This window comes from Nannobrachium achirus, assembly GCF_963921795.1.
Source record: "Nannobrachium achirus genome assembly, chromosome: 4".
NCBI classification, from domain to species: domain Eukaryota; kingdom Metazoa; phylum Chordata; class Actinopteri; order Myctophiformes; family Myctophidae; genus Nannobrachium; species Nannobrachium achirus.
The window spans coordinates 45,823,260-45,847,192 of record NC_137813.1 but is presented as its reverse complement, the minus strand read 5'-3'; the positions used below and the strand labels follow the sequence as shown (position 1 = coordinate 45,847,192).

The 23,933-nt window shown below is 41.1% G+C and overlaps 1 protein-coding gene across 1 annotated transcript; it reads right to left on the bottom strand.

Annotated features, from left to right (window-relative positions):
- Positions 1–5,094: 5,094 nt before the first annotated feature.
- LOC308282945 (4-galactosyl-N-acetylglucosaminide 3-alpha-L-fucosyltransferase 9-like) lies at positions 5,095–14,689 on the bottom strand (the record flags this gene model as incomplete). Its single annotated transcript, XM_080723334.1, has 2 exons — positions 5,095–5,112; positions 13,778–14,689. The coding sequence occupies 2 exons, from the start codon at positions 14,687–14,689 to the stop codon at positions 5,095–5,097; spliced, it is 930 nt and encodes a 309-aa protein (XP_080579460.1).
- Between the last annotated feature and the right edge of the window lie 9,244 nt (positions 14,690–23,933).

Sequence of the window (23,933 nt, the reverse complement as noted above, 5' to 3'; positions counted from 1 at the left end):
TGATAAAGAGAGATGACACGTGAAAATCACTGTATTAACCCTCTAAGGCCCGCATTAAGAAATACTTGAAATAAAAAATTGAAAAAAATCAGATGGTGTTGTAGGATTCCTATTAAGAGGAAAATGTAATGTTTTTTTCAAAAAAATGTTTTTGTAAGATTTTATAGCCATAAATCAAAAATCATAAATCATGCTCTAATTTACATATGGGGGATATTTTTCACAATAATAACATATGTACATGTTCTAGACATTCTAATGATCACCAAAAAAAATAGTACAGGCATTTTACTTATGTTTTTGTGAGGTATAGCTTCCATGAAAAAGTGAGATGTTGTTCGTCAAAACTCTGGAATTTCAGCGGGTGTGGCGGGTGTGAATGTCAGCCCCTGTGGGGGGTATTTATATGCAAATATTGTGGCCAATGGCATTGTAATACTAAACAATAGAATCCAATGGTGGTGTTTAGGTGGTAGGGGGAGCTAAAATAAAATGATTTAAACCTTTTTTTGGATAAAATACAAACGTTGTAATATTACAACCGTGGGCCTTAGAGGGTTAAACAGTGAGGTCTTATTGACTTTTTAATGTTTCAATCGCTCCGAGGCGAAGTGTCTCACTGATTGGGTTTTAGATCACGTGTGCTGGCACCACCGCCGCACCTTTTTGAAAATGGACCCTTAAGGTTTGCTTTGGTGCGTACTTCATTGCACACAATGAACCCAAGACAACAGGAGAGAGAGAGAGAGAGAGAGAGAGAGAGAGAGAGAGAGAGAGAGAGAGAGAGAGAGAGAGAGAGAGAGAGAGAGAGAGAGAGAGAGAGAGAGAGAGAGAGAGACGGCAGCCACAAGGGTGGGGAAAGTGGGACTGAGTTACTAGGGCCTTAATTACTTTAGCTATTGACAAATAGCAGATATACAAGCTCACAGCGCGGCGGCCAAAATGCATCTTTTGCTTCTGGGCCGTCCCTCGAACTAAATATTTTGAGATGGGGGTCCGAGGCCAAATACATATCGTTATGCGGGTCCTTCACATGAAAAGGTTTGAGCACCACTGACAAAGAAACAGGTTTTTCAAAAAACCTTGGAAGGAATTGAAATATTCAATACATTTTCACGATTTTTCAAAAATAGCAGATCTACAAGCTCGCAGCGCGCGCTGTGAGCTTGTATATCTGCTATTTTTTTCAATAGTTAAAGTACCCAGGGCCCAGAATTTGGTGCGACATCCCTGACGGCAGCATTTCTCTCTCCTTTTCAAATAGGATTTGAACTCAGTTCACACTGGTGGTTTTCACAGTGAGTGGAGGCTGGGCGCTAAGATTGTTGTGGTCCCTACTTTGGGCATGTCATTATTGTTATAATTGGGAAAATACGGATGCCGATGGCAGAGTGGGTGCGTAGCACATAGGCTCTGATGCAGACTTAAAGGCCAGTCCACACCTAGGGCTGTCACTATTATGACATTTCACGTGACGATTAATTGTCACTCAAATAATTGCGATTAACGATTTAATTGTGTTTTTGTTGTTGACAAATGCATTTCTGTGTGGCTTGTGTGGGCTTTGATGTTGCACATGGCAGATATGACACATAAACTAAGTAAATATACAAAGAAATGATTGACATATTTGACAAGTTTATACTTGAACATTGATAGTGGAAATAGCCGACCTATAAGCTCACAACTTGTAAATGCAACGTGTTGTGAGCTTTTAGATCGGCTATTTCCACTATTTTTGAAAATGTTTGAAAATATATGAACATTTTTCAACATGGAAACGATTATGACGATTATGACAAAATAATTGCCATTACCGTCAAATAATTGTGATTAGACGATTATGTAATAATTGTGACAGGCCTATCCACACCAATGCAATTCCTTGCAACAAAACCGCTTTTAAGGCCAGTCCACACCAATGCAGATGGGATGATGGTTGCAAGTAGTTGCATGTTAAATGGTAAAAGGACTGCATTTATATAGCGCTTCCTCCAAAGCGCCTTACATTACAATGTTCTTCACATTCACCCATTCATTCACACACCGATGGCAGAGGAAACCATGCAAGGATGCACCAACCTGCTCATTGGGAGCAGTTAGGGGTTCAGTGTCTTGCTCAAGGACAGTTCGACACTTAGCCAGGATGAGCGGGGTATCGAACCAAGAACCTTCGGATTACAAGACGGTCGTTCTACCTCCTGAGCCACTGCCGACCGCCATGTTGCAAGGAGTTGCGTCGCGAATCATTGCTGTGATAGCTGACGTTTGCTGCGTCTCACTCCTTGATTCTTTCCTGTCAATCTCCACTGTACAATTGAAATACAGGCTAGAAAAGACCAAAATATTGCTTAAAAGAAACGCTGAAAATAGCCGATCTTCAATCTCACAGTGCTTTACAAGTGGTTGTGAATTCGTAGGGAGGCTGCAGCCAGAGGATATCGTCATTGTCGGGTGGAAACGTCCAAAACCGTTTGTTTTGTATTTAATGTTTTTAAAATGATTTAAACTAGTGAAAACAGCAGATCTACAGGCACACAACGCCTCGCGGTACGAGGCGTTGCGTGTGCTTGTAGATCAGCTGTTTTCACTACTTTTGTGCGATGGCCTTGTATGATGAAGCAGTGCTTAACTTTGCGAAAACATTTGCAAATTTGAAACTTGGGAGATAGGAGGTTTCTGCCCGACAACGATGATATGTTGATTTTGAAATAGTTTGGGTTCTGGTTTATACAGAACCAGATGTCTGTCTGGATTTTGTGGGCCTCCTCAAGGTGAACGTCAGATGCAATCGTGCGGGCCGCGTAGGCCTTAATTATTGCAGCCAACAAAATCCCTTTAAAGGCGGGCAGACATTTGATGGCGGAATAAAAGCGTGTTTTGATAGCGCAACAAAGGGACGCTTTGCATAGTAACAATCCTTCTACGAGAATGCTCCGGTGACAGATATTGCACTTGGCGTTTGGAGTGACACATATATTGTGTAATAAGGCAACGGAAACTGACTTGGCGCTGTGTGTTTAGTGTGTGTGTGCGTGTGTGTGTGTGTGTGTGTGTGAACAGTATGTGTGCATTTCGTGTGTGTGTTTAGATAGAGATAGATGGAGAGAGAGAGAGAGAGAGAGAGAGAGAGAGAGAGAGAGAGAGAGAGGTCCCTTGGGAGGCTGTAATGGAACACCATTAGAGGAGTCACAAGCAGGAGTCGGTATGGCTCTATTGTAAGGGGGGGTGGGGGGTGTGGAGGGGTGCTCTAACTGCCTACTGTGTTTTCACCAGGCTGAAGCACTTTACACTAGCATCATATACCCGCAGGCACAATGTCTCCCGTTCATAATGTGTCTCTATCATAACCTCCTTCTCTCTCCCCCGCTCTCTCTCTCTCTCTCTCTCTCTCTCTCTCTCTCTCTCTCTCTCTCTCTCTCTCTCAGTGCCCACTCCACCCCACACACACCGCCACCATATCCACTGCTCTCTCTCTCTCCGTTTCCTTCTTAAGCGATGTGTCCCTGTTTTCTTCGCTGCATGGGAAGTCAGTTATTTTCGGCGGAACTGCATACCTTCGTATGATGAAGTATAAACTTGGCTTTATACCTCACACACCCACACACACACACACACATATACACATACACACACACACGCGCGCGCGCCCACGTATCACACACGCTACTGTCAGGCCCCTCCCTTTGCCTCAGCCCTCCGCTTTTTCCCTCCATCAACTCGGTGACATCCAGCAGTGGGCCGTGACATTACAGAAAAACAGAGCGAGGGAAAGAGAGAGAGAGGGGGGGGACAAGGAGAGGGAGCGGAGGGAGAGGAGGGGGAGAGGGGGGGGCTGGTGTTGAGTGTCAGGGGAAAAAAAAGAGTGGGAGCAACGTTGCAGGAAAAGAGGGTGAGGGATTGAAAAGTGAAAGAGGGAAACCGGGCGGAGAATGAGAGTGAGAGAGAGAGAGAGAGAGAGAGAGAGAGAGGAGGTTATATAGGGTGTGTGGACCAGGAATAAGATTGAGAGCGAGCAAGTGGCGGAGTGAGTGAGAAGTAAGTGAGGGACATGTGAGTGATTTCCTCAATGTCATGAGGCGATATACGGGCGGCGGGTGCAGGGGGTAGCAGGGGGTGAAGGAGCGGTGAAGCAAACTTGATGGCCTCTATACACATGTGATGAGAGGGAGTGGTCCCCTTGAAAGAAAGAGCTCAATAATTCAAAGGCAGGTGGGAGAGAGAGAGAGAGAGAGAGAGAGAGAGAGAGAGAGAGAGAGAGAGACACGGTAGAAGAAGAGATAGCCGCTGGCTGACGGCCATTTGCAATAAATGGGGTGACGGTGGGACGGATGTTGATTGGCTAACAGGTCAGAAATTATCAATCCCCACCAGCCAGCTCCGACCCCAACTTTATGTGCGCGCGTCAGGAGTGCCAGCCTCCATGCCCTGCAGGTATCCGTGGTCCAATGGCAGAATTCTTGGCGCAGGTGCAAGGCTGTTAACCCATTTTAGGGCCTAGAATTATTGAACGCTTTAACTATTGAAAAACAGCAGATATACAAGCTCACAGCGCGGCACCGAGTGCCGCGCTGCGAGCTTGTAGATCTGCTGTTTTTTAAAAATCGTGAAAATGTGTGCACATTTTTCAATATATATTTTTCAAAGCAAACTTTTGTAACTCAAATCTCTGCTTCTGGGGGGGTCCCTAGATGAGATAGGGATCTGCGGCCAAATAAATGTAATTTTGGGGGTCCTTGACATGAAAAAGTTTGAGAACCACTGATTTAGAGGAAGGATTTAGAAGTCGGGTCAAAGATTGGGTCAAAGATATTCAACGACTTGCACACATTTTTCGTTTTCGCAGATCTACAAGCTCGCAGCGCAGCATTCGGTGCCGCGCTGTGAGCTTGTAGATCTGCTATTTTTCAATAGTTAAGGCATAAAATAAAGGTTGAAATGGTTAAAATCGAACACAACTCGGGCGCGTTCCAGGTATTTGAAGGTTAAAATCCGCGGTGCTTTGTTCTCAGGTAAAGCTCCGACCGGTGTGTGCAGCACACATCACTTTCGGAGCAATTTATTCACACTGGCAGCTGCACAGTGTGGCCACAATCAGAGCCCGCCGCCAGCCTGCAGCGCAGACACAAGCAGGAGGAATTATACTCTTATGAAAACCACAGGGAGTCGGCGTGCGGGGGCCTCAATACCCCCGGCGCACAACTCCATCCTGCACCGCCAATGCTGTGTCATCTGTCTCCACACCGGAGGAGGAGAGGACGAGAGTTCAAAATGAAAATGAGGAAAATGGTGTGACAGATACGGCGTAAGGGAACTTTCATTTGCCTTGTAATGTCAGTTTTATACTCACACATACAAAGGAGTCGGCAACGCAGGAAATGGCAGATCTGCAAGATCACGATGTTGGCGCATCACGACACGGGATAGTGTTTTTTTTGTAGGTCTCTCAGTCCGATTGTATCACTGAGCATGCTGTTTAAAAGTGGTCTAATAGTGGTATAGATTTGAAAGTTTTTTAGTCGTCTAAACTTTGACTAGACGACTAATAGATGTCTAATAGTCGTCTAAATGTAGACCGTCTATATTTAGACGACTATTAGACATCTATTAGTCATCTAGTCAAAGTTTAGACGACTAAAACACTTTCTATACCACTATTAGACCACTTTTAGACGGCATGCTCAGTGGGAAAAAAGCAACTGGGTTAAGCACCGTTGGTCCGACCAGTTTAATAACATTCACCGGGTTAGCATTCACCAGTGTCGGCAGGTTAGCATTTCACCAGGTTAGCATTCACCAGCGTTAGTTTTACTGAGGTTAGGATTAGGCGGGTTAAGGTTAGGTTTAGGTGTATCTCCATCCCCCCGACTTTCGTCACCTCCGCGCAGCCAATCACAAGCTTCCGCTGCCTTAACCAAGTTGCTTTTTTGATACACTCGGACTGACAGACCTGCAAAAAACACTCTCCCATCACGACACATTGTGAGATTGCGTATATGTGCTGTCTCCGTTGCGTGGCACCGTCATCCAGTGAAGCATACGTCAGGTTAAGAGATTGAACACCTACAGTATAGCAGCATGTAATGAGGCTGAAGACATGATAAGAAGGAGAGTATAAGGGAAATAGACTTAACTCTTAGCCAAAACCTAATGTTCTAGAGGACGAGAATTAAGAAGAGGTCACAGTGGGTGCACGCTTTGACACAAGGACAAAGATTAGAAATCCTCACAATGCAGGAGCTTTAAATTCATTTAGGCCTAGAATTATCCAATGCTTTAACTTGAAAAATAGCAGATATACAAGCTCACAGCGCGAGTGCCGCGCTGCGAGCTTGTAGATCTGCTATTTTTTGAAAAAGACATGAAAATGTGTGCAAATCTTTGAATATATATCTTTTTTAAAGGGAACATTTGTAACTCAAATATTTGCTTCTGGGGTGTCCCTGATAACAATATTTTGAGATGGGGGTTCATGGCCAAATACATATCATTTTGGGGGTCCTTCATATGAAAAAGTTTGAGAACCACGTACAGTAAAAAGGTCCTTTGTCCATCAGTCGACTTTAAGGCTTAATCAGGAGCTTGGCCAGAGGTAGGCTAGGCGGTGGACATTGCTCTTGTCTTTATTATCTATGTATGTAATCCTGTTCTGTTTTGTTCCTTTGTGTCAAATGTCTGTATATATGTTTCACATAAATGGCTGCTGTGTCACAAACACATTTCAGTGTGAACTGACAATAAAGTACTATATCATATCATATCATATCATATCATACTGTATATCATATTATATATATCATATATAATATCACCACTGACATAGAAACATAGGTTTTTCAAAAAACCTTTGAAGGATTCAAAAGACACTTATAGAATCGGGTCAAAATCGGGTCAAAATTCAAATTTTCACAGTTTTTAAAAAATAGCAGATCTACGGCACCGTGCTGATATATTTCAATAGTTAAAGCATAAAATAATAATTCGCAATTATGCATACCCGGTCTAAATGGGCTAAACTCATTTCCAGGGGGCCCCGGCCCTATTCTCTGCATCTTTAAAGTTTTTAAGAATCTGTAATTGTTCCTAAGTTGGATGATAATAGCCAAGCTAATTAGAAGCTGGCTTCAATTAAGCATTAAGCAACACCATCATCTCAGCCATTTCTCCAACCTCTAATTTGAGCCCAGTTATTCATTTATATGACAAATGGTATTAATTTTCCCACATACATAAATATTCATCTCAGATTGTCCCCAATGGTTTTGTTGCAGTCCTATGGTTTGTATAAGTAAAGCGTGTGTGTGTGATGGGGCTGCAGTGCTTCCTGCTGGTCAAGGCATTGCACAACAAGCATTTCTTTTTTATTTATCTTCTCACCTTCCCCATCATTTAGTAACTTCTGTTTGCTTGTTCTTTTCCAGTAATTCTCAAACGTTTTCACGTCAAGGTCGTGGACCCCCATCTGAAAATATTTTGTGCCAGGGACCCCCATACAAGATTGTTTTGTTAAAATATTTAGAAAAATATTCCACATTTTTCTCAGTTTTTCATTTACCTATTTTTTGAAAATAGCAATGCAACTCGTTGTGAGCTTGTAGATAGTCTATTTTCAAATAGTGTATTAATACACATACAGTATGTTTAAAGTGGTTAAAATGGATGTGTAATAAGAGTAAAACGTGTATTTTTCCAGCTTCCTTCAGACAATGTGTAGCAGCTTGATTTTGATGCTATATCAAATCATTTTGCAGGGGACCCCAAGGACCCATGGGGGTCCCTGGACCCCACTTACCATTGTTCTTTACAACGAAAGTTCTTGCACCTGCCAAGAAAAATGATTGTTTATACATTTAGCTTGGCAGAAATTCTTTGGAAACGAGAATGGTTCTTTGTAGCCCAGTACAGTTTGCTTGTTCATATTGTTGACATTTTTATTGTGACCGGACATGGTATTCTCCATCATGACTACATTAATACACCGTAAAATTCTGAGGATTAATTTAACTCTGAGAAATGTAACCAAAAAGACCTGTAAACTTCACTCTCTGGATTACACATGCATAAATGGGCACTGAGGATTTTACTGTGTAGAGTAGCTCGATTGCTAAGATGAATGTTATGTTGCAAAGCACACAGATCACAATTACTGCAGTTTTCAACAGAGGAGTCTTGTGGAAACTCCTCCAGCAATTCTTTCAAGTATAGCATTGATCCAAATAAATTATTTTGCACCTAATAGGGTGCATGCTTCTGCCAACAGCATACAACCAGTAAGACGCCCTAAGGGTGAGAAGCCCATGCATGGGTGCGTGCACATGGGCACATGCACATGGGTGCTTTGGCATGTATACCCTTCTGCTGAGCTGGTCGAGTCATCACTGTGATGTCAGAACAGGTCAGGTCAGCTATATCCATATATGGAGTCCGTGAGGTCAGATTTAGAGGTATTGACCAGCTCCATATATGGAGATCTAGGTGATGATCCAGTCGTCTCCATGTATGGATATCCAGGGTTTGTGATCTTCATATGGAGATCCAGGTGATGATAGTCAGCAGTCTTGATTTGCAAATGAATTCTGTATTCATATATGGGCTTTGCCAAATATGGGCATTCCCAGATATACACTTAATATTAATGACATCGGGACAGGGATCTCCATTATGGGCATAAAGGATGGACAAGGATGGAATTAATTTGCAGCTGTAACTCGTGTTGCGGAAACCACACTGGTTAGACTGACACAATATATCCATATATGGGCATTCCAAGATATGGGCTTAATATTGATGGGCATAAAAGGAATTCTATTAGTGTGGTTACCCTAACAGGGCATCATCTGGGAATCAGATTTACGAGTCAGCTCCATATATAGAGATCTAGGTGATGATCCAGTCGTCTCCATGTATGGATATCCAGGGTTTGATGAAGTCAGCATATATGGATATCCATGTGATGATAGTCAGCAGTCTTGATTTGCAAATTAATTCTGACTTGGCCATATGGTGTGTCCGTATATGGGCATTGCCAAATATGGGCTTAATATTGATGACATCAGGGATCTCATATATGACTGACTGACTGACTGACTGACTGACTGACTGACTGACTGACTGACTGACTCACTGACGGACAGGATCTGCCGGGTTTCATAGTAAACTGAGACCTACGGTCGCAATTACAGTACCAAGATTTGCCATGTCATATCTGTGATTATATAAGTTTGACATTGATTTTGATTGTGACCTTTCCTTTGACCTTTTTGATCCAAGACAGCCTTCATGACAATCTCATCCGTATTTGTTATCACAACTGGCACAACAGTTAGTGTACTGACTGTCTATAGTGAACGCAACAACCTAGGATTGAGTCAGAGCCATGTCTTTCTGATTCACATCTCTCTCTCTCTCTCTCTCTCTCTCTCTCTCTCTCTCTCTCTCTCTCTCTCTCTCTCTCTCTCTCTCCGTGTCCTTCCTGTCTCTCTACACCAGGGTTTCTCAACCTTTTATGAGCACAGAACCTCTTCTTTTTCAGTTATAAAAGGTATGCTACACATGTAGTGAACTCGCACTGAGTTGACTACACATGTAGTCAACTCGCACTGACTGTAGTCTCTACTCAACTGATTTAATTGATATTCTACTGTCTGAAATAAAGCATATTAACATGCAAAAAGAAAAGAAGAAGAACAAACTCTGTCGGTTGATAAAATGGTGCGCAGTCTGTGTAATGACTGCACTTCAGCTGAACACAGGTAATGGCTCAGAACATGTTGTCCATAATTACATCAATGTTCCATCTTCAAGTCTTGGATGTGAGTTCAAACACAACGTGTGACAACAACAACAACACATTGCAATAAGCCCCACACACACACTGGAAGCACCACCTCAGCGTGGCGTCAGTGTTGTAGCAGCGGCAGCGTCTCGCACACATCTGCTGTCCACAGTGGCAGTGTTTCTGCTGCAGCTGCTGCTTATGAGGAATATATTATATGCCTAACACTTCTGAGTGTGCCTTTGGTATTGGCCATTTATTTGAGAATATTTTGTTTGTATTATTTTGTTTTACTTTTCTTAGAGAAAAGTGCTAAAAAGGCACAGTGCGAACAGATGTGAAAATAAATACCTTTTTCATTTGTGTGAGAGCTACCATAGACTTCTGTAGGTGGCCATGAAATCTCGTTTAAATTATAGCCAAAAGCAAAAAAAAAAAAAAAAAAAAAAACATTAATTTGCATTATCAGCTGCACGCAAAACCCCAAATCTAAAATGAATCCGATTGACAATTAATTTAGATAAGCGCTGAATAAAATGATTAGATTATGTCCTGTTTACTCCACATGATAAAGACCTTTTCTGACATGCACAAACAAAGCAAAAGTGTTAATACTGCTGCAGATAATCTCCACTAGGCATTGAGGCAGAGAAGCAGAGATCATGTTTTCATCCATTGTTTTTGTGTCTGTGACATTACACAGCTAAACCTTTAAACTGCTGGACCAATCACTGTCACACTTCACATGCACACAGCAGGCCGAGGAAGACTCTCCACCCCAAATCTTCAGAATCAGCCTCATGGTGGCGCTATACCAGGCTATTGTTTTGAGCTAAAACTCCTGAATCTTAGCTGGTACTGTACTACTACTACTACTACTACTGTTACAGATTTTGTTCAAAGATCAAGTACACATGTGATAAACACGTGATGATTATTGTCAATATATTGCCAATATTTGCTAGCTAAGGTTCTACCTACAACACAATGCCTCAATCAAATCAAGCAAAGTGAAAGACAAAAAAACGAATTAGATGTAGAACGTTCAGCTGGGGCAAGACTGATGTCATCATCAATATCACAGATCCACACAAGAGCAATAATATTGGAACCTGTCTTGTTTATTGACTACTATGGGAGTGTACCCTATAGTTTTTAAGTTATGTAATTTATCAATACAGTTTATAGCAATACAGTGGGATCTACAAGTCTGTGTCTACAACCAATATTTATGTTTACAACATTTAAGTTTGGAGTTTAAAGTGTATTACATGGCAGTCAATACATAAATAAATATACTGTATATGTAAATAAAAATCAAACCTCGGTTCGAAGTGGAGCGGTGAATCTGAGCAGCTATACCGTGTGTGTGTGTGTGTGTGTGTGTGTGTGTGTGTGTGTGCGTGCATGCGTGCGTGCGTGCGTGCGTGCGTGTGTATGTGTGTGTGTGCCTGCACAACAGCGCCCCTCCTTTAACTTGTGTGTTGTGTGTGGCCACTCAAGGTATTGCCAGGCTACAGACATAGCCAGCCACCCACCCACCCACCCACAGACATACCTGTCTATTGGGAGCGCTTTCACCGCTCCAAAAATGTGACAGGCATGGACAACAACACAACATCACAGTTGCTGGCTGTCAACCTGCCCCATGCTGTGCAGCCACAAAACCAGAAAGGGGTGGGGAAATGGAGCCTCAGACTGGTGGTACACAGGAGATTGGAGGCTATACGATGCCCAATGTTTGATATAAAAGTCAACCAAAGTGTTGATTCACTTGAATATTAATTAAAATAAGCATTCCATTCATGTTTGTATGACATTTAGATAGCATTATGCTGGTTTCCAACACTGGCACATTTACAGAGGTGTCCATTAATGTGTGTTGTCCTTATAAATGAATACATTCATTAAATGATTATATTATATGAAACAAGGGCATCTCACTCTGAATACAAATTATCATAGTTATAGTTGATTTGCTGTAGAACATTAGAAGATAGGGTCCTAGTGAGAAACATTTCAAAGACGGTTAGCTAGAAGCTTATCTCCTGTTTATAAGCAGATTTATAAACAGATTGTGCTGCTCCTATCAATCCCCAGACGGCTTTTTAGACTCTTAGCATTGTTGTGTTATTCAGTTTTAAGATGGTTTATCAATGCCCAGAAACGTTTCAAGTTGATCCAATGTTTGCAGAGACACGTAGTGTAGTAGTGTCACACTTCTGCATTCTATTGCAGCTCTGCACATGTGGTTCTCTCTCCGAAATTACGTAAATACCAACATAAATATTGACCAAACTTCTTCTCAGGAAGATTACATAAGATTATATCGTTCACTTCTTCGAAACCGTTTTCAGCTGTATTTAGGAACTGAAAAAAATGAAAAAGAACAACAGAAAACATGCAACACTCATAGTCTCATGCTCTGTTATTGCGACTGTAGGTTGCATTTATTATGAAAACCTGCAGTTCATGTGCATCAATCAGTCACGGCAACCCCACTTGCAAATAATTTCTGTCCTTGTCCCTTACAGTATATGCCCATATATGGAGATTCCTAATGTCATCAAAATTAATCCCATATCTGGGAATGCCCATATATTGACATATTGTGTCGGTCTCATGATAACAAGTGTGGTGTCCCGACGTGAGTCACACTTGCAAATTTATTCCATCCTTGTCCCTTTAATGCCCATATATGGAGATCCCTGTTGTAATCAATATTAAGCCCATATCTGGGAATGCCCATATATGGACATCTTATGTCAGACTCTGTTGTTTCTTTAGGCTTCTCGCCCTTAGGGTGTGTCTTAATGGTAAATATTTCTTACATTATTACAGTCTGTGTCTGCACCTTGGTTCACTTGTTATGCAGCCCCATGTAAGTCATTTTAGTGTTAGTCTAAAAGTTGTAAACACAGGAAATGTTTTTTGACAGTCATTTCTGCTGTGTTGCAAGTGAGTTTTTTTCAGCTGAAAACAATTTCCAAGAAGCCACTCTCTCAGTAATTATCAAACAGTCTTGCCAACATTTACTTTACGTGTCCCCTATAGTCTTTTTTATGCACCAGTCACTTGTGATTTGTTTGTTTTGTTGGAGGTTTGTTTATTTTTGTTTTATTTTAGACTGAAGTTTGAGCATGCTCTGAAAGTAATCTGTACATTTTTCAGATTTGACCTCAAAATCCTGATTTGGTGCTTTTAGGCACAATCAGATACATTCAGATACAACAATTATTGTCATTCGTTACTTTTTTTCATTTCACTCTGCTCTGCTTTTGTTGTCTGCCTGGCACTTCAGTGCTACCACTGAATGATCATATATAGCCTACCATAGACCGTAAAGAATATGGACGGTGGGAACCGTCATGTGACCCATTGGTTTCTATCAGAGCGAAAATGAAGCTTTTTTTTGCCCTTGTATGGGTGCCGGGACCATTATTTTCACAAAATGCATATCATGGTGATTGAAAGGAGACTTTAAACTAGCGACAGGAACCATAAAGTATTTGTGTTGTGACTATGTTTATCAAGGTAAGACAATCTAATGTAAACTTCAGGAAAAATGAATGGGGTCCAATGGAGAACATATTCCTTTTGGTACTAGCCGGGGGGAAAACAGCGACACTAGTGGCCAATCGTAGGAACCTTTAGTTCCGGGTTTGTTTCATGTTAAATCTGGATAACTGGCCCCCTGATACATACAGTATATTTATATATATTATTTTGTAAATAAAGACACTCCTTCTAATCAATTGTGATTTCTCAGCAAAACATAAAAGGATGACAAAGGAAGATTGAAAATGTGTTTGTCAATCAACAAACGTTAGAGAGGTTTCAGAGGTTTCATCATGTGGGTATCAATCACAACCATTCCTGTACACTATCCTTTCCCCAGTACCACTCGTACAGATTGTTAACAGTTTGTTTCCTGCCATAGTGTTGTCTTATGTAATCACAGCTGTGACATACAGTCTGCAGGGGGAATAAGGTGAGACTAACCCTGTGTTCCCTCTTCCAGGTGAAGTACTTCTGGTAGCTGACCGTGTCCTGGTCCAGATAGAGGAGCCGTTGGGCCAGGGCCTGAGGTGAGGAGAAGTCATCCACGTGGATGAAGGCTTCTCCGGGGATAAACTTCTCGTAGTTCTCTCTGGAAGGCCCGAGCACCACGGGAACGGAGCCCAGTCCCAGAGGCCTGTAGACCTTCTCTGTGATGTAGTCCTCGTGGATGGAGTTCTCGAAGGCCATGTAGAATTTGCAGCTCGCCACGATCTCTGTGTATTCGCTCTCTCTGACTTGGGAGTAAAATGGCCTTCCGTAGGAGTGAATATGGATGAATTTGCGAAGGGCCTTGTAGTAGTATATTCTCTTGTGTTCTGGGCTCCAGTTGCTCACAATCCAGCAGACTAATTTGTTTTTATTAGGGATATCAGGCGTCTTCTCCCTGGTCCTCCTGATGATGGAACCATAGGGAAAACTCATATCTGCATCCCGCCTGTAACTCACGGTCAGGTTGAATTGATTATTTAGGCCAATTATTCTCTTAGAGTTGGAGGGCGATTCAAAATTCATCCACAGCCATTTCTGAAAGTGTGGCCGTTGCAGCCGGGGCAAATTAGACAAATCCCACTCGATCTCTCTGTGGTGGATGAGGACGGCATCCGCAATGCCGAACAGCTCTCTGTTAGCGGTCAAACGGCAGCCTCTGATGTTGAACTTGGCCTCGCAGGAGTTTAGGTCAAAGGACTCTCCGAACGGCCAATGCCATATCAGCATTGTGACCTGTTGTTTTTCTGCCCTGAGCAGTTGGTCCGAGACTCGGAACCAGTTTGATAATGGTAGACAGAGCCAGAGTAGGGCCAGAAAGAAGGGCAGTGGAAGAAGCCATGTGAAGCTCCTGGATGCCGTTAACATCATCTGCTTGGGAAAATAAATGTCATAGACAGTCCATGAATCCTCACATAAATGTACTATAAAACAGGCATTCTCATAACATAAAAAATAAATATGTTTTGGAAATTAGGGTTTGAAAATATTCAGCTACCTTTACACGTCCCCCTTTTCAGAACTTTCCTAATAAGTAATTTGCATAATTATATAAACAAGCAAGCTGTTGTCTAGTCAAGCATCAAGCTTTTAGTTTTAGCTTGATGGTATCTTTGCTTGGTTTTTAGCCTTTTAACTAGTTTTCTCTTAATAAAGTTGTCTATTTTTTTGTAATGCTGCCCCCTCAGTTTAAGTTTTATGTACATATTGTTTTACTATATAAAAAATGATGTTCCCTCTCGCTGCCCCCTCAGTCATTTCATCCTGGAGCCGAGCCTATTATAACGTGACTTTAGGTACAGAGAAAAGTGCTATATAAATTCTGTGTATTATTATTATACATTAAACATATATGTAAATATATGAAGTAACCCCTTATCTGTAGCCCTGCCTGTAACTACCACTGAGACTCTTCTATGAGTAAACAAAGCAACTTAAAAAGATGAGATGTGAAACGTGCGATTACTACCGATGTCTCTGGTTCACATTGGCACATTTCACTCAGGTTTTTTCATCTCACTCATGTCACTTTGTCTGTTGACCTCACTAGGCAACAAAATAAAAAGAAAATAAACAAAAATAAAAATAAAACAATTCAAAGGAAGCAAGCAGTGATCACCCCATGATGTGCATTGTGCACAAATGTAGTTTCAAATGCGCTACATTGAAAATGCTTTTTTGAGAGTAAAAAACGAAACAAGAAGAAGACACGTGTGACATGCATGATCTGGGCAGATTGCCCCAGGAAATGTGCCAATCTCAGCCCAAAACAATGGTACATCTTTTTTCCTGACATTTCACAATCAAATCAATATAGTTAATATATAGTTACATGGTTCAATACTTACGTTTTATCTGCTTAAGGACATCAAGACTTTTCCCTAACGCTGCAGAAAAATAGACTTCTCATTAAATGTGTAATTGTGTTTGCCTTCAAACACAGGTTGCTGTCTGCTATGCCAGGTGGGATGTTATGTTACTGTATGTTACATACAGTAGCTTCCACTGGTACTGTGTGATGAATTATCTGAGGTTAGTGTTGCATCACTTCATAGGGCTATTGCGGTTAGTTATACATCAAATAATAATATCATCCAAGTAAATATTATTGAGCATGGTGTTTATTGAGGTCTTTGCAATTCAACCGTGAAACCAGAGTTTGATCATTTGCCCGGAGCAGCCTTCTGGCTCCTCAGTACAGCCAACACCCGGTCGCTGGCTGAAAGGGTGAGCGTCAGCATCTTTCATTTGTCTTAAAGTGCTTGAATTTGCTGAGCAGTCAATCCATGTTAATTTCCAACCCCAGTAGAATGAGGTGAATTATTGTATGCCACATTACACTGCTTGATCATAACAATTCTCGGTAGAGTGGGAAACCCTAATACCAGTGGTGGACAGTAACTATACGTATACATTTGCAGGAGTACTGTTACTTAAGTAAAACATTTTTGAGTATCTTTACTTTAGTATTTGTAATTTTGGATATATGTAATGACTTCCACTCCATTACATTTCGCAGACGAACATTGTACTTTTTACTCCATTACATTTCTGGGAAGAAAACGTACCTACAAGCTTGTTTTGTGAGCTAGATCTTCTATTATTGAGATATTTTTGGAACAATCTGGAAAAGCTTTGGGGGAAAATGTAAAGACTTTAATACAGCAATACATTGATAATAAAAAACAGACGTACCTTATAATTTGACATTTTGAATACTTACACATTTTACTGAGCAACTTTCACTTAGAGTAACATTTGACCAGAAGTATATACTTTGACTCAAGTACTGAAGTACTGAAGTTGAGTACTTTGTCCACTAATACCTGGCTAATACCTGTTTTACATTTAATTGTGTGTGCCGGTGTCGAGCACAAATAATAGAAGATCTACAAGCTCACTACGCATTGGGCTAGTGCGTACGCGTTGTGAGCTTGTAGATCATGCACACACCTAAAATATAACTCACAATCCCATAAGAATCTGTTAATTGGCCACTGTGAATCGTACCCAAAACAGAATAACTGCAAATTGATAAACCATTGTTTTATAATGCAAAAGTGAATATATTTGTCAGATTTTGAAGGAAGGAATACATGGATTACAAATAATGTCGTTGTTCATGCTGTGAGCTATCATCGTCAATTAAATAGTCGCTTCTCTCTATTACTGTAAACGACTAGTACTAACCCTATAGTTGAGCTCAGTCCCCAGCAATCTTGGTCCCCTGCCTTTTCCCCTCTACACCAAATGTCTTTTTAAAATAGTGGCGCTTATAGATCTGCTATTTTTCACTGAATGTTCATCCCAGAATAGGAATGCTAGGGTTCATGTAGATTAGAACAACTGAAGATGTAATACCATCATACTCCACTGGATGCTGCTAAAACATCTTCTTTTTGTCAAGCCAAGTAGTACAGTGCTGTACATGATCAAAAGCTTGTTTGCATGGCTCTGCAGGAGTCTAGCTGTGTGTGCACCGTGCATGCACACACATTTCTTGTGCACACTGTTAACACCTATTATGATAACAAATTTGTGTTTTATCCTTTTAACTTAGATTTCATGATGGGACTGAAGGTTTGCCCAAATTTGAAGTCATATGTCATATAGTATGTCAATAACTGCTGTGATACCGCAGATCAGTGGCTCCAAAATTGGGGGTCAGGACCCCCAGATGGGTCCCCTAATTATTTAGGGGGGTCCCCAACTCCCCAGATGAGTAGCTCAATGTGTGATGTGAGATTGTAGTTCGGCTATTTTCACAATGCTCATCTGTGGAACCGAGTCAAACTTAGAGTTTTTTCAGGCTGGGGGGGTCCCCAGAGTTCAAATATGATTATTTTTGGGGGTATCTGGCCTGAAAGGCTTGCAAGATTGCAATGCCTCGCAACTGTGAGCTTGTAGATTGGATATGTTCACAATATCTATCTGCATGTCAGGGTCCCCAGTTCAAATATGATTATTTTGGGGGGGTCCCCAGTTCAAATATGATTATTTTGGGGGCGTCCCCATATCATTATTTTGGGGAGTTCCCCAGTTGAAATATTTTGGAGGGGTCACAGCCTGAAAAGGTTAAAGGAAGCACTGCTCTACTCTGCAGGACAGTGTTAAATCTCATAATATTCACATGTATAACGACATAATATAAGTGATGACAGTAATGGCTCAGGAATGTTTGCAAGGTGGTTAATTTCACGCCAAGCCACACAAAGCCTTTTATTGTAGGTCAGCTACAATTTCCTTTCATACATAAACAGTAGACATGTCAACACATTTATTAAAACCAAATCAAGTAGCCTGTCCTATAAAAAAAGTCCCCTTTCTTAAAAATACCCTGGTGAAGTACAGAACGCCTTTGTTTGCTGAGGGCTGTTTCCTCTATATGCTTATAGACATTACTTTCCCATGTCATGCAAAGGAAGCATAATTTTGCACTCATTGTGACAACATTTAGCCTAGCACAGCTGCATGCAGTACAATGATACAGTATATTTGTGTCGTGTGGTGTCATTCTAAATTACTTTCAATGTCACTTCTGAACTTCCCTGCAGCCTGCCTATTTTAAACCACTTAATTTAAGTGTTTTATCAAACTCAACCATATCTCCCTGGGCATGAGGTTAATGCAACAACAAATGAAGAAACTAAGATATGCTATAGAGGTGCAATAGATTAGTACTTCAGTAGAGTACTAGAAAATACAAATCTGCAGTGTTAAAGCAAAGCTCTCTCAAAGTTCAAGGTTGTACTTTATTGCACGTCTTGTGCACAGGTACATAAGAGTAGAACTTATTTTTATTTGGTTTCCTTCAGACAATATAGCAGCATACTGTAGGCAATAATAAGAAAAATAAGAAAGAATGGAAGAGAATGAGAAAAACAAGGGCAAACAAAAAATAGTTTTGTTGTTTTATAAGGGTAAAAAAAACATATCGTCACTGTCGGGCAGAAACCTTGTATCTCCTTGTAATTTGTACATTTTTTCGCAAAGCAAAGCCCTGCTTCATCATACGAGGCTGTCGCACAAAAGTAGTGAAAACAGCCGATCTACAAGCACACAACGCCTCGCGGTGAGAGGCGTTGTGTGCTTGTAGATCGGCTGTTTTCACTAGTTTAAATCATTTTTAGAATGATAAATACAAAACACACGGTTTTGGACATACAAGGTTTCCATCCGACAACGACGATATGTACAATGTACGTACGGTACGTGTACAGTACATATACGTGTCACTGCCCTGATAATTGAACCAAACTCACACGTTGTCCGTTAGTATCATAATTGGTTCAATAATGAGGGCAGAGACCTGGACTGTACAATGATCTAAAGCTAATACTGCAGACATTGACTTGCGATCATGTACTTCATAAAATAAAAATATCTTGGTTGAAGTGGGGAATGCAGATGAAAAGAAGTGCCCTTTTCCCTAGCCTCCCAGTCTTCTACTCTTTCCACTAATAAAATGACCTGCTAAAGAAATCAAAGGGAATATGATGAGGTGGATGAAGGGGAGAGACGGAAAAGACAGGAATCCAATAAAACCTTTTTTATGGTTTTTCAAAAATGAAAGTGGAGCCTGGAAACAAGCTGCAATGGTCATTACGTGTGAAGACTGAAGAAACACCTAAAGGGTGACATTTCTCTTTTTATCTTTTTTACGGCTTGGCCCATTTGTCTGCCTGTACCCCAATAATCCATCCACAGGAAAATAAGTGCCCCGAAGAACCTGTCAGGAAACAGAACCTGCAAGGCCCCCCAGGCTGTGTAAAGACACTGTCTCTCTAATTAGGGGCCTGCTCAGCAAAATGGTGGGCACAGCGAGGAGCTTTTAGCCTATTTACAGCCCTGCCAACAACAGCAGCACCATGTGGTTCACGAGCTTAAAAGACCTGCTGCTGTGCCAGCCTACCACCAACAGTTCATTGTTGGTTCAGACTTTCACGTGATGTGGCAAGAACGAGAACATGGAATCATGTGGATCCATATGGGAACGGCATTGGCCTCGCTCCAATGTGGATCTCGCACTTCATAGAGCGGGCCTGTGATGTCAGTTGTCTATGACAGTCTATGACAAGCACACAACGCCTCGCGATGCAAGGCGTTGTGTGCTTGTATAGATCGGCTGTTTTCACTAGTTTTGTGCGACAGTCTTGTATGATGAAGCTGGGCTTTGCTTTACCAAAAGACGTACTCATTTGAAACTTGGAGATACAAGGTTTCTGCCTGACAGTGATGATATTTTAGTGATTATGTTGCCCCAGGGTGCCCAGTCACCCACTTTGAAAACCCCTGGTCTATGATCTATGTACATCATAGAGACGATAGTTTTTCATCCTAATATGAAATAAATAATAATATGTAATAAAACTAAGAAAAAGTAACTCTTGCCACTGTGTGCGATCCATTTTCCTATAAATACTTGATGATCTAAGACAGTGCTATTCAACCTGCGGCCCATGTGCCGCATGCGGCCCCTGCAGCATGTCTATGCGGCCCGTCATGGTCGTACCAATAAAAATAGATTGTGTCTACTTTCAGTGTGGACAAATTATTTTGGATACATTTCTCTCCAAAGCCACTAGGAAACAATTTTTGTCTCGTTTTAAAGACATGGCCTTTTTTTTTGCTATTTTGTTTGTTCATCATGACAATATTGTTGTTCAATAAGGTGTGGCGTTAAAGATAGTAAATGTGTCTGTTTTCTGTGTGTTTCGTAAAAAAAATTTTTTGACTACTCATGTAGTGTGTTGCAAAATCAATGTCTAAACATCCAAAATAGAACCGTCATTTTAAGCTTGAGGCCCTTAAGTCCCTATCATAGTAGGCACTGCGGTGATAAGCTATCCACCGCGGTGTAGTCTTTTTAAGTCATAAAACTACAACATTACGGCATTACTCGCGGTGAAGAGCTATCCACCGCGAACCCCGACACATCTCTCTGTTTTTACTATCAGACAGATCGGCCCATCACCCCGTTCACTCATTGGTCGATCTAGACCAGTCAGTCACAGTGAGAGGACTTCGCCGTGACTGACTGTGATGGCCTCCACTTGTTTTCTCACTTTAGATGGATAGCTTATCACCTAAAGTTTGCGGTGATAGGCTCTTCACCGCAGACCCTGATAAGGGACTTTAGACGTTTGGTATTTTGCTGAGTGGCCCCTGAGCCATCTTAAGTTGAGTAGCCCTGATCTAAGAGGACACCGCACCAGTCAAGTCAGTAACAAAATGTCTATTCATCTGTACAGCATGACTCCAAATCACTTCCATTGAGCACCAATCACTTCCATTCTAAAGTATATTTCTGAAAATATAAAACATACATGTATGTGGGGGGGGGGGGGCATGGTAGTAATTTAGCCTAATGGCAGTGCACATACAAGGTTTGTTGCTGATTGGTCCAGCAGTGTGTAAGATCAGCACACAAGAATATAGAACACATATATATATATATATATATATATATATATATATATATATATATATGAAATTAGTTATGATTATTATTGTATTGGTGGAATTACTTCTGTAGTGTATGTCTAGCCTACTGGCACTGACAAGAAACTTGACGCCTATCGGTCTGCATGCACGCGCGCGCACACACACATAGGCGGCTAGCCTCCTAAAAAGCGGCACCATGTGAAACATAAAATAGGAAATCCTGCCGTGTATACCATTCTGGACTGAGAAACCAGTTATTTTTTTAGATGTAAATGTTTTATTTTAACATTTATGTAATGAATTTGTTATGTGCGTCATCTCGTCATTGGTCAAAAAAGACCTCTCAAACCACGTATACCCACAGTTCTCGTATTATTTCCTAGAACTACTGTGTATTTTGGTCACATGAGTTTCAACCTTCAAGGGGATGTGGTTGAGACCTGTGGGTTGGGTTAAATATATCCGCTTTATAAAGACTGGTGTCAAAGAGGCCTCCAACGCAGTACAACTGTGAGCTGCTAGAGATGATGCTTCTGCTTCCTGCATGATTCTGTTTGATCACATTACGGTTTTGATGCGTGTTCTTCTGCAGAGTTTCAATATCGCTCACCCCTGTCTGTCTGTGAACAAAATATCTCAAGAAGCAATGTGTGTAGAGTTTCACCAACTTTGCTGTAACATCATAAGGAAGAAACGTTTCCATTTTGAGAGTAATTTATATGTTTATTTGGCATATGGGGAGGCAAAGGAGATTATCACAGTTTACATAAATGTCATGATTAAATGGAACAGATGTTATGATAAGTAAATTATTGTCCAATTTCAGAATTTGGTATTGCCTTGGCAGTGGGCTGCCATCTAAGTCCATTTTAACTCTCTCATAGTTAAATTAACACTGAGGATAATGAGTGCTTTCTAAATAGCAATGACGTTGGTTAATATTGTTTTAAAGCCCAAACAGGGTAATGTAAAGATTTCCATTCAGTTGTATTCATGAACGCACCCTGTGCAAGTTACATTGATATTGTATTTCTGTTGCTTGACTTTGTTTGTAGGCTAGTCAATTCCTCAGTGTTAATTAACCCATTTAATTAAATGAAGTGAGTATTTTACCGTGCAGATTCAGGTCTCTGCGGCCAGACTATAGAGTCTCCAGTGTGGCCTCTCAGGAAGTTGTTGAGACAGCTGGTCCAGGCCCAGGCCCCTCTTCATTGTTTGAATATTCAGAAAACGTTCACGCAAAAACAAACATGACGAATACAAAACCTCTGAAACTATACATGTGCAGTATCTGCATGGACAGGAACAGGGCTGGGAGATAACAGGATAACCCCTGGACGCTCTCCAAATAGTGGAAATCTCTCTCTCTCTCTCTCTCTCTCGCACGCACGCACGCACGCACACACACACGTGTGCACACACACACACACACACACACACACACACACACACACACACACGATACGCTTGTGGGGCGTATCGTGACGCCCCACAAGCCCTAAAAACTAAACTCCAAACAGCCCAAAATAAACGAATTAGGGTCCTGCTTAACCTTCCCAATCAGACTCACCTCACCGCTACTCACCAGTTAAGAGTGGGGTGGCTCAGAGTAGATGACAGAGTACAGCAACTTGTAATGGGACTGGTGTACAAGATACACTACACCACTATGATACCCAAGTACCTGTCAAAATACTTTATAAACGTTAAGGATGTCCATAATTACAACACCAGAGGCAGTGCCACAGATCACGTTCAACCCAGAGTCAACTCAAAGAAAGGGTCGAACTCGTTCTTCTGCTATACCACAAAAATGTGGAATGCCTTACCGAAGGCCATAAAGGAGTGTGGATCACTAGCATCCTTTAAAATTGCCCTAAAAAACCACTTACAGGCAGCAGCCGTTCACAACTGGTAAAAACCTAGCCCAACCCTATCCTCCCTGCCCCTTCCTTGTATATACTGTACATACTGATTGTTTAGACTTACTGTTACCTGCCCCTTCCTTGTATATATTGTATATACTGTACTTACTGATTGTATAGACCTACTGTTTTCTTTTTCTTTCTTTTTTTCTTTACATGTCTACTGCATAGTACTGTGTTCTATTTGTCTGTCATTCAATGTTATATGAGATACTTAAATGGTTTCCTGTTGAAATAAGCTTAGTCTTTTCATGGATCTCCTTTTAGTAGACCTTGTACCAGTGAACTGTACCGTCATGAATCTGTACATTTTCCTATGCAAACTTCTAATAAAGCCTTCAATCAATCAAACAAGCACCCAGCATTTCGCGTGACTCACACTTGACCAAAATCCAGTGGTGGAAAAAGTAGGCAAATGTTTTACTTAAAGAAAATATAGGTAACTTTAAGACTATTAAAAAATATATAGGCCTATGTATATACATTTTTAGCAGTCATTTCCCTTCATCAGTAACTATATTATTGTGCTGGGGTGTTTCCTTGCATAAAGACACATCCCCTGGCTGTATTTCTGTTCTATTCCACTCTTTATGTTGACATTAAATGTCAACAGAAACAGTTGAGCTCTTAATTGCTCCCTTTGAACGTCAAAGGGGTTGTGCACTAAGGTAATTGATTGGGCCATAAAAGTGTCAAGTCCTCGTTAGTGATCTCTCTAATCAACGAAAGCATCAAAGACAACT